The sequence below is a fragment of the Carassius carassius genome, chromosome 7 (genome assembly GCF_963082965.1).
Source record: "Carassius carassius chromosome 7, fCarCar2.1, whole genome shotgun sequence".
Lineage (NCBI taxonomy): Eukaryota > Metazoa > Chordata > Actinopteri > Cypriniformes > Cyprinidae > Carassius > Carassius carassius.
In genome coordinates, this window is record NC_081761.1 from 25,493,326 (window position 1) to 25,505,058 (window position 11,733).

At 36.2% G+C, this 11,733-nt stretch overlaps 1 protein-coding gene and 1 non-coding gene across 2 annotated transcripts in view; both read left to right on the plus strand.

The window, feature by feature from the left end:
- Positions 1 to 4,969, plus strand: part of galntl6 (polypeptide N-acetylgalactosaminyltransferase like 6) — a 246,733-nt gene extending 241,764 nt beyond the window's left edge. Inside the window, exons 11-13 of the mRNA XM_059554297.1 lie at positions 2,315 to 2,431; positions 2,527 to 2,676; positions 4,195 to 4,969. Of these exons, the coding sequence (XP_059410280.1) occupies positions 2,315 to 2,431; positions 2,527 to 2,676; positions 4,195 to 4,362 (435 nt within the window). The 3' untranslated portion in view covers positions 4,363 to 4,969. The remainder of the gene's footprint in view (positions 1 to 2,314; positions 2,432 to 2,526; positions 2,677 to 4,194) is intronic.
- A 3,044-nt stretch (positions 4,970 to 8,013) lies between these two features.
- On the plus strand, positions 8,014 to 8,095 carry trnas-aga (transfer RNA serine (anticodon AGA)). Its single transcript has one exon. It is a non-coding gene; the product is annotated as a tRNA-Ser (tRNA).
- The last annotated feature ends 3,638 nt before the right edge of the window (positions 8,096 to 11,733 follow it).

The following is an 11,733-nucleotide window of genomic DNA, read 5'->3' on the forward strand; positions in this document are numbered from 1 at the left end:
GGTGCACCATTTCCTTTCCCGTAAATAATAAGCAGTAAAGTGTTGACCTGAACTGTAATAAAGACCAATGCAAGGGTTACAACGTTTCATTCTGACGTCATACATTGTCCTCACCCTCCTCAAAATGCTTGTAGCATCCATCTGTTGTCCAAACCAGTTTGATTGCATTCGTTTTCAGCTGTGGCTTAAACTCATTCAAACATTTCGAGTGAATTTTAGTCTTTCTGACAGTGAGCAATAGCAAATGCATCTAGTCACCAACAAGAAAAATCTGCTTTAAGTCATGCATTCACAGAGCAGAACGCATGGAGCAGAACTTCATGTTGATTTGTGCTGCCTACTAACTGATTTCCAATTACTTTCAACAGTCATGCCTTGCCAAGAGCTCAAAAACCCTAAATCCCTCACCTCAATCGTTCAGGACTCATGAGCGTGAGAAAAACATATTTGAGGAAGCGGGCTCCAACAAACACTCTGTAATCTGTTTCCTCTTATGGCCTTGGTATGCAGTGCACAATTTCAGCAGTGAAAGCTTGTGCATTGTGCATGCACTACACTGCACAGCATAATATGTTCCACCACAGTTCATCCTCTTTGTTAGGTCTCATTTTTGTGTTTGTTTGTGTGTGTGTGTGTGTGTGTGTGTGTGTGTGTGTGTGTGTGTGTGTGTGTGTGTGTGTGTGTGTGTGTGTGTGTGTGTGTGTGCGTGCGTGACCTTGCCCTAGTCCCCTCATGTCTCCCTAGTGAGGTGAATAAGTGAGCAGAATTGGCCCAGAACTGCTGCCCGCTCTTCTGTGTCTGCTCAGGAGGCAGTGGCTCCAGCCACTCATGCATTATTGAGCTGCACTGTGACAACAGTCAGTACACCTGAATGCCTTAAAGAAAATTAGGCGACCTGGACAGCCAATCAAAAAAGGAAAAAAAGAGACCAATATAAGGACAAGGAGCAGTGGAGCTCTCTGGAGTTCATGCAGTGGAGAAAGTGCACGCGTCTTTGTGAACAGGTGTATTTTGAATGAATCATTATTTAAATAGGCCGATTTAGCACTTGAACAGATTGGAGACCAGGGGTCACATTGTACTTTGCTGCACAATTGGGGAAAAAGTGAAACTTTTGGCTAGCTGTTACCTTGAATCCACATCTGACAGCACTGTAGAGGTGATTGTTATAGTCAGGAAGTACTTTTTTATCACATCTGAATGGTAATGGTAAATATTTCATAATAGAAAGAATTTGCTGATGCTTTTGACATTCTCAATGCAATAATCTGCATCATTTTAGACATTTTAATATTCACAGAACTGTCAAATCTCGTGTAACATTTCTGGATAGAGAATATTGATTGCATTTTGCTAGTGTAATCTTTTGCAAGTCAAAATTTAGGAATGGTGTGAAAGTTGTTCTGTAGTATAGTATAGTATAGTATAGTATAGTATAGTATAGTATAGTATAGTGAGGTTTTGCTGTAATTGCAATAAATAACTTATTTTGTTCATATTAATAATTGGAATAGAAATTAACCAATAATAGTTAAGTATGTTTTATTATTATTCATTCATTTATTTTTTAATTTATTTATTATTTATTTTATTTTATTTTATTTATTTATTTATTTATTTATTTATTTATTTATTTATTTTATTTTATTTTATTTTATTTTATTTTATTTTATTTTATTTTATTTATTTTTTTTTTTTCTATTATGTGCCATAATTTTTATTTTTGGCAAAATCCATTTCAAAATCCATACAAGGGCTTACATTATAAATGGATAAATCAGTATTTCTGATGTATTTAAAAATCAATTCTAAATTAAAATACTTTTTTTGTGGTGGGCTGCTTAGTTAGAAAGTCTGTCAGGGCAGAATATTCCTTATTGTTGAACCATGTATAATTTATTAAGTACTGATTATATAATAAACTTACAATATTTAACAACTAAAAAAAGTATTAGAATTGTGTATTTTATGCTAATAACTCTTCTCACATCGCCTAAACTGAAATGTTGTGTTTGGAGCATTGTTTGTATGTGTGGAGTTCCTGGCTGTGTCCAAATCCATGTTTTCCATGACTGTTGGGATGCTACCTTCAAACACAGCTGCCTATGTAGAGAGTACAGGCACTGAGGCAGCTCACTAGCTGAAACAGTGCTTTTGTGTGTATTACAGTACAGATTTGTCCTACAAACTTTTTGATCTTTAATTCCTTGCTCTTGAACCTTGTTTAAATGCAATGACAATGCTAAGGTTAACCTTGTTAAATCCTTGTGCAATTGAAGGGTGGCATTCTATAAATCTATTTCTCTGTCCATAGATCCGTAATGCAGCGTCTGGTTTGTGCATCGACTCTAAACATGGCTCCACGGGCACCGAGCTGCGTCTGGACACTTGTTTGAAAGAGGGTGCAGAGCGAACATGGGCACACGAGCAGGTATAAGGCTCCTACCTGATGATAGCATTACATGAAGCTCATTCTGTGATAGTCTCCTTGAAATTGAGAGTATCGCTGGTCCCTGTGTTGGTTAGATTTTCACATTTGGCTGGAGAGAAGACATCAGGCCTGGGGATCCCCTGCACACCAGAAAGTTCTGCTTCGATGCTATTAGTCAGAATAGCCCCATCACCCTGTATGACTGCCACGGTATGAAAGGGAACCAGCACTGGAGCTACAGGAAGGTAATGTAGTCAAAAATGCGAACATAGCTACTCACTCATTGAAATAACACCAATGTATGAGAATCAGCTATTGTACGTATAGTGACTAAAAACATATCAGAACTATCTTTAGTTTTAACTTCTTTCAAGTAGCTTCTTCAAAACTTGCCTTTTCATAGATTACAGGTCTGGGGTCAAGGTTATTTTAGTCAGTTTGACCATGTAAGCCCTTGCTGGTAGAAGTAGTAACATGTTCTCTGTCGATAAAATAACAGAAATTGCTAAAATATTATTATAGTATTTCAAGAACAAAAAAGGTTTTAGCATTTCTTGAGAAAATGTAACTATATATGCAGGCATAAGACAGGCATAAAAGGTTTTGTAGCTTTAGGAAAATGTATATATGAATGTCTATGCCTTTCAAATATAAATTATTTGACATCTTTTAAGAAAAAGTAGTAGGCACAGTATTTGTCTGTAAGAACAATAAATAAAGAAAAGTGACGGAATACAAAAGCTTTTGACATTATGGAGATCAAATCCATTACAGTCTACATGAGCAATGTTTTACACCCAGGTGTTACGTTTTCATATAGCTTCATACATTTTCATATACCATCTCTAAGGAAAAGCCGCACCTGTCTTCCTTTATATTCCCTCTCCATATCTTCTTTAGGAGGTCAATAAAGTATATCTACAGCAACAGAACAGCATACACCTTGTTACAGAAGCCCCTGTGGACTAACGGCTGGCGCTCCGGGCCCATCACTAATGACAGAGCCTAATACACAAGCTCGGTTTTTCTAGCCCTCTAGTGAGGTAGAACGAGCCTAAACTGAGATGTTCTCTCTCACATAAGAGATTTAAGGTGCCAAGCAAAGAAATCACTGTCATTGCAGGATAGGTCAATAACGGCACTATAGAGAGAGGAAATATACAGTTGAAAGGAAAAGGTGGTACCTGGCAGTGGAGCTGCCTGAGGCGCAGAGAACAGTAAATCAACCCAGGGGAGAGCGGCACAGAACTGGAGCCGAAAGCCCGAAGCCATGTCCCTCCTCTGCTCATCCTGATCACTCCCCCAGGGACACATCCTCTATTTTTTCACCAACTCTGTTTGGCATACTCGGTAGTTTCTAGCACAAAAATATACATGCCCTGTGTGCTCTGGAGAACGCTTCCAGGTGGAAGGTTTCTTTGTTGTCTTCTACTTTTTGATAGGAGATTGATGTTGAAGTGCTCCCTCGTTCTTTCACTTTTATTTACCTTTCACCTTCCTCTACCTCCCGCCCCTCTCATCCATCATTTATTATATTCTCCCATTTCACCTCCAGACTCAAGCCATGAAATGAAGTCAGCTTTTCTGATTAGCAGATTCCGTGTTTGGTTCTTCAGTTCCATCCCTGTAATCTGACTGAAGGCTAGAAGGAGATAAAGCAGGATTAGACCTCCAGCAGAGTCACGGTTAATGTGTTTCTTGTTTATTTATTTTTATTTCCCTCTCTTTCCCTCTCTCTCCATCCCATCTTTTTTTTGCTCCAGGATAAGTCTTTGTACCACCTTGTGAGCAACGGTTGCATGGACTGTAGCCCTGGCGATAAGCGGATTTTCATGAACAAGTGCGACCCCGGGTCTGAAACACAACTGTGGATCTTCCAGAAAGTCAACACTACCGTTCTGGACAAATTCAACAGTGGCACCAGCTCATAGGACCTGGGGTCGTGGTCAAGCCAATCAGCTGGCTTCCACACATACACACACCTCCCACAATCCTTAACGTGGGCCTGGATGTACTTACTGTCTGGCTCTGGGTTCCTCTCAAGGTTCTGCAGCAGACTGAGCAAGAGCAGACTCTTGAAAGAGAGGACTAGAAACACAGAGAGACACGAGGCTGGTGGAAATGCATCCACAATGAGCACCTTGCTGGTCGAGGAGAATACAAACAGCCTGGACTCTCTAGTAGGGGTCTAATTTGGGCCCCCAGTTGCTCCCTATACATTAAAAAACAAGGTCCGAAGATTGCATGGGGGATTTGTACAAAACCAGAGAGTTTGCTCTCATTTTTTTTTTTTTTCGTAACGCTATTTATTTTTCTCTGGGATTGTTTCGACTGTATATTTATTTATATTTATTTGGTGCCTTTTCCAGATTTAAGTTATGTGTATTGACTTTGTTTTATCATCTCTTGTACCTGTTAGAGTCAAACTTGGGTCGAGGTGTTGGGATGTCCTAATTAAATGAGATATTTTGACTTTTTCAGTGGAATCTATCTTGTTACAGAGTTTCTCGTCTATAAATAAAGCAGAAAATGAGTGGATGTGTGTCTCGCCTGTGTGGTCTGTCTTTGTCATACTGATAGATTATCTCAAAAGTGTTGGTTTGGCTCCCTCTGGTGTTGAGCCAGTATATTTAATATATATTATGTACATAATATATTTTGTATATTTCCATTACATAATTAATCAGCAAATATGAACAGGTAAAAATTTATCACAACAGTAATTCTGACTTTTTGGTGTGGGTTGCTGTAAGGTGCTTAGATTATGTGGGGTCATAGCTGTCACATGTGCTATACCTCAATTATTAATTCAGTTTATGGTTCAGACCAATTGCATTTGGATATCAAACAGCCTACCCAAGTCTTTTTTTTTTTTTAACATACCATCACATGTTTTGCTCTTTATTGGGATAAAACCACAGCGACACAATTAAGACAAGAGCCGCTACATAATGAATAAAAAATTTTATGTTTTAAAGTTGTGAAATGTTTTAAAGTTGCTGTTTTATTCAGTTCATTGATTAGCATTACTGTTGGCCAGTACATTTGTGGATATTCAAAACTTTTTGTGCTGCGTTTATGTAGTTGTGGGGACTGTTTTATTTATTTGTTTCTGCTGACTTACAGAGGACTTATGCTGACTTGCTGGATCAAGTTCATAGGAGGAGAGTAAGTGAAAACGGGCCGGAAATATAAGTAATATCTAGCTGGAAAATATTTCTGGAAATCCGAGGTGTATGTTTCCATTCTTGAACACTAGGAGAAGCTTATATCTGTATATACAAAATATACAGTAGGGGCGACTGCTACGGGTGGGGGGAAAGAAAAAAATTGAAAAACGGAAGAGGGAAAGGGTAAAGTTAGGAAAAAATAAAAGGCAAAGTGAAAAAAATTTAAGAAAAAAAGGGAATTTTTGTTGGAAAAATTATTATTTTTATCAGTTTTTCACCTTTTTACTTATTTTAACAAATTACAGAAAAGTCCATATTTATACCTATTTTACCTCATCACAAATCAACTCCTTATAATCATTTTTGTAAAACTGAAAGAATAAAACATTCAAAACATACTTCCACAAATACAGTTTATTCCAAAAGCTCAAATATGACATGCATACTTAATAATCAGAAGTCAGAAAGAGCTTAATTCCCAAGTATGCTTGCGCGTACAAGGAATTTGTTTATGTGTCACAAGCTTCCAGTGCACAGAGACAGCAATAACACACAGACAATACAAATAACATGAGAATAAAAATACACATATGTAAATATAATTAAACAAAAACTGATAAATAAATTGTATGTACAGTTGTGATATAGATAGAATAGGAATGGAATATAATGAGATGTACTAAGATATGGGGTGGTAACAAATAAAATATATATATATAGGTTATTATTAATATATATATATATATAGGTTATTGCACATATTTTTATTGCACGATGGGGGGGATTTTAACTGTTCATAAGGTAGATTGTCTGGGAAAATAAACTTCTTGAGTCTATCTGTTCTGGTATTCGGTGTTCTGTGGTGCTGGCCAGATGTCAAAGGTTCAAAAAGCAGATAGTTTGGATGTGAGGGATCCAGAGTGATTTTCAAGCACTTTTCCTCACTCTGGATGTATACAGTTCTTGAAAGGTGGGTAGGGGAGCACCAATAATCCTCTCAGCAGTCTGAAGATCTCAGGTCTGTAGCAGTGCAGTCATTGGTGTAGAGTAGGGCTGCACGATAACTCGATTTTCAGATAAATTGCCTGCGATTATGAATGTGATATTGCACAGCTTGTCAGTGAACTACCGATCTGTGTAGTAAATGCTGCTCCATCTGAAAGCACATGATGGAGACTTACTACTAATGACTAAAACCGGCTTTACTGATGAGATGTGTATGACAATCACATGCGATTTATAGTGCAGCCCTAGTGTAGAGGGAGAAGAGCAGTGGGTCCAGCAAGAGTCTGCAGTCATTATGTCCTGTTATCTTGGGTTTCTTTGGGCCGGGGATGATAGTGGAGCATTTGAAGCAGGCAGGAACTACGCACAGTTCAAGCAATCTGTTGAAGATCTGTGTAACAATAATAATAATAATAATAATAATAATAATAAAAAAAGTTATAAATAAATAAAAAAAAAACATGAAAATAACTCAAATTACATATATTATATGTTTGCTACCAAATAGGTTTAGTCAAAAAAGTTGAAATCCAGCATCATTTATATAATACAAAGTAATATAAATTGGAAATATACAAGCAAATTGAAATAATTACGTATATATAAAAATCTTAACTACCACAAAGCGTTTAATATTAAGTATAGAAATATATACAGGAAATTTACATAAACACACATATTTAAAAAAAACTATAATAACAATACTACTAATAATTACATAATAATAATAAACTTTCAAATCTGACCTTTATAAAATACAAATAAAAATTTAAATAATTACCTAATAATATAAATAACTTACTTCCACCAATAGTTTATTACAAAAGCTCAAATCTGACATTTTATAATTTTTATAAGACATAAATACAAATCTAAAGAACTTTAATAACAATACTGCTATTTTTATAATACTTACAATAATAATTGCTACAATATGAATTTATATCACAATTTCGCCCAAACATAGCATCTTATATCCATATAACGTTAAATGTTAAATCACAGATTTAAGAATATGTTTAGAAAAAAAAAATACCCGCCCACAACTTAACGTTAAGCGGAATAATTTGAACACAAAAGAGTTAACGTCACGTAACGTTAGTACCTCTCTTTCATGTTATGTCTTTTATTGTACTTACCTCCACGTTATCCGAAAACGTCAAACTGACTAAAAATATGTTCCATGCTTGAAGAATATAAAATTCGCCTTAACCTTGAAAACTACTCATCCACGAGCTTATCCGCTTTTATAACTGTAAACATTTGGTTTTGCACGTGATTTTGTTTTGGCCAATGGCTGTTTTGCCCCGTTCGGACCTGTTAGGAGTTGACCATTGGGTGTTAGGATTGTTAGGACTTGTGTGTTAGGAGCTAGTTCGGTTGTATTATCATTGATTAGAGCTAACAGTTGTCGTGGCCGAGTGGTTAAGGCGATGGACTAGAAATCCATTGGGGTCTCCCCGCGCAGGTTCGAATCCTGCCGACAACGTTTCCTTTACTCGCCGCCGACTATGCATGGGTCATGACAGCCCATATCATTATTTTAGGCCTGACATGATAAAATAGAGGGTACATGTAATTTTATTTATTTTTTAATGTGTTTGTTCTATAGAAAATCAGAAATAAAAAATGACACATTTTGCGTTAGACAAGTATAGCCAGAAACCAACTGACGATTTCTCAAGTCTGAGCTAATTTGGCGCCATCTTGTGACGGAAACGATTACTATGACTACATTGTAATAAGATGAGGCTGGAATAGTATAACTTTTGTCAGTGAGCATAAATGATTAATAGATGGATATAAAACGAGTCCTAACGAGTCCCCATGTAAAGCAGGAAAAATAAAACATCACTAAGAAAAATCTGGATGACAGTAAACTAAAAATTTGTTTTGCGGGACATGAAGATATCCCGAAGAATGTTGTTAACCAAATAGTTTCAGTGACCATTGACTTTATAGACTGAGACATTTCTTAAAATATCTTTATTTTCGCCATATAGTGAGATGAACTATGTGTGAGTGTATTCAGCGCATCCAGAAAGTATTCACAGCACTTTCTCCACATTTGTTTATGTTACAGAATTGAATTCATTATTTTCCTCAGAATTCTACAAACACTAGGCTACCCCATAATGACAATCTTAAAGATGTTTGTTAGAAATTTTTTGCTAATTTATAAAAAAAAAAAAAAAAAAGAAAAGAAAAAAAATCTAATTCAAAAGTATTCACAGCCTTCAAAATTTAGTGCAGGTGCATCCTGTTTCCACTGATCATCCTTGAGCTGTTTCTTCAACTTGATTGGAGTCCACCTGTGGTAAATTCAGTTGATTGGACATGATTTGGAAAGGCACACACCTGTCTAATGCACATCAGACCAGAAGATGTATATCATGTGCTTTTTAGGTGTGGTAAATATAGTGTGCATCATGATATTTAGTCGCTTTGGGGAGGAGGGAATGATGCATGAAAATATTTGAGGAAGAGATTTAATGGATAGACAGGTATACAGAGCATGAATTAAATATATGGTTTAGGGTCTAGATTATAATTGTGATAATAATTGTGGTGTTCTTCTGCTTCTTCTTCTTTTTGTTTTGTTTGGCAGAAGGCAACTACTTTTTAAGGTGCATAACTGCCCTGTACTGCAGTGTGGACCAGAGATTCGTATTTACTTAATAATAATTAAACACACACACACACACACACACACAACCCACACATACAATCTATTCATTAATCCAGACTCTTGCAGGAAAATAAGTATTTCTTCATATGTCTGCCCCCTCATTTAATATCCTTAAGACTTAAAACATTCACCCCATATTTCTTTAACTCATCTTTTAATTTTATTCTTTGCATCATATGAAGTGACTGACTCATCTTCCTCATCTTCCTACCTGAAGGATGCTTTTTCAATAAAAACATTGTTTTATTTAGCCCAGTGTGACCTAACCTCATTCTAGATATAGTTTGCTCTCTGGGAGTTCTTCCTATTGATTTCATTTTTCCTACTGCTTGTCTAATCTTATATAAATGATGTCCTTTACTTTCTTCATTCCATTGTTTCTGCCATGACTTTATTATATTAACCTGTATTATTGCTTTAATTTCTGCTTTACTGTAGGGTATCTTGCTTTAAAGCGTGTTTTGCTAAAACATCTGCCATCTCATTGCCCACGATTCCCCTATGCGCTGGAATCCACATAAAACTAACTCTTATGTCTATAAGTTTTACTCAGCTGTTAATACTGTTAAATTATCTGAGTTCTTTCCCTAATACGTATCTCCAATTCTGGAATGACGAATGAACATCCAGTATTTCCACTCTTTTGATCCATCAGTAAAAATGACAATAAAAGACTTATACATTGTGCTTAATATTTCCTCTATATCTGTCCAATTCCCTTTCCCTTTAGGTCTCTTTATTTCATCTTGAATATATAAACCTAAAATCAATGAGGGAAACATTCGAGGTGGTGTATAGGATAGAGAACAGTCGGATTATATTTTAACTCTAACAAACCCATTTCTATTGCCATTTTATTTGAGGACCACGCAAACCTTCATCCTCTGCTCTCAAACTCTCCCAGCACGGGTTTAGACCTTTTACCGTAGGGTGTTTCTCTTCATCGTGCCCAATAATTCATCATTAGCTGCTTATATCTTAAATTTAAAGGTAATTCACCCATCTCCACTTGGATTGCAGAGGCAGGAGATGACTTTATAGCCCCACATATATATACCTTTTACCGTAGGGTGTTTCTCTTCATCGTGCCCAATAATTCATCATTAGCTGCTTATATCTTAAATTTAAAGGTAATTCACCCATCTCCACTTGGATTGCAGAGGCAGGAGATGACTTTATAGCCCCACATATATATGATCACTCCAAGTCAGTTTAGAATCAAATAAAACCCCTAAAAACTTAAACAAGTTTACTTGTTCTATTTGTTTCCCATAGATCAATATCTTTGTTGATTTAACCTTCTTTCTAGTAAAAACCATCATCTTTGTCTTTTATATTGAATACTTAAAACCCCATGAATACCCCATCTCTCAATCCTTTTTACTGCTTCTTGTATCTTTCTTGAATTAATGTTACATTCTTGCCATTCTTCCAAAAGGGCAATATCATCAGCAAATAGTGATTTACCTATATCATATTTAACTTCATGAAACACATCATTAATCATAATGGAAAACAATAATGGGCTGATCACGCTGCCATGTGGAATCCCATTTTCTACTTTATATTTACTAGACATTGTTGATCCAATTTTCTCACTGTAGCCCTCCACCAATCTGGGATTTTTATGACGGTGTGGCCAAACTCAATCCTCTCCTGAATGAAGATTGAAGACACATAAAAACACACTTAGCATTTGCAAAAAAACAACAATGAGAAACAATATTCTTTGGTCTGATGAACCTTTAAGCAGTCAGTTGTCTTGTGGCTCAGTGGTATTAGCAGCGCAAAAGGTTGTGGTTTCGATTCCCAGGGAACATACTGGTAAAAAAATGTATATCCTGATTGCACTGTAAGTCGCTTTGGATACAAGTGTCTGCTAAATGCATTAAATGTTAAATAAATAAATAAAATGTAAACATCATGTTTGAAGGAAACCATCTCTGCTCATCACATGCAGAGTACCATCCCAAAATTAAAGTGGGCTGGTAGCAGCCTCGTGCTGTGGGGCTCTTTTTCAGCGGTAGGAACTGAGGGATTCGTCAAAGCTCAGTGCACCAAAATATTGAGATAACTTTAATGAAAACCCAGTCCAGAGCATTCAGAAGGTCAAACTGGCTAGAAGGTTCACCTTCCAACAAAACAATGATAGCACACAGCAAAAGTGGCTTATAGACAACTGTTTGAATGTCCTTAAATGGCACAGACAGAGCCTGAGCTTGAACCCAATCAAATATTTCTGGAGAAACCTGAAAATGTGCATCTGTCTATATATATATTTTTAAATACTTTAAAATAAACCCCTTAAAACAAGACCAGATCGCCCATAATTATTTGCAATTTTGCACTGTATGCCTTGCTTGCATTTGATTGTGTTTAAAATTAAATACGTAGTTAAATACATATACTCAGGAAAAAGGAGGATTTTTTAGTCTTCA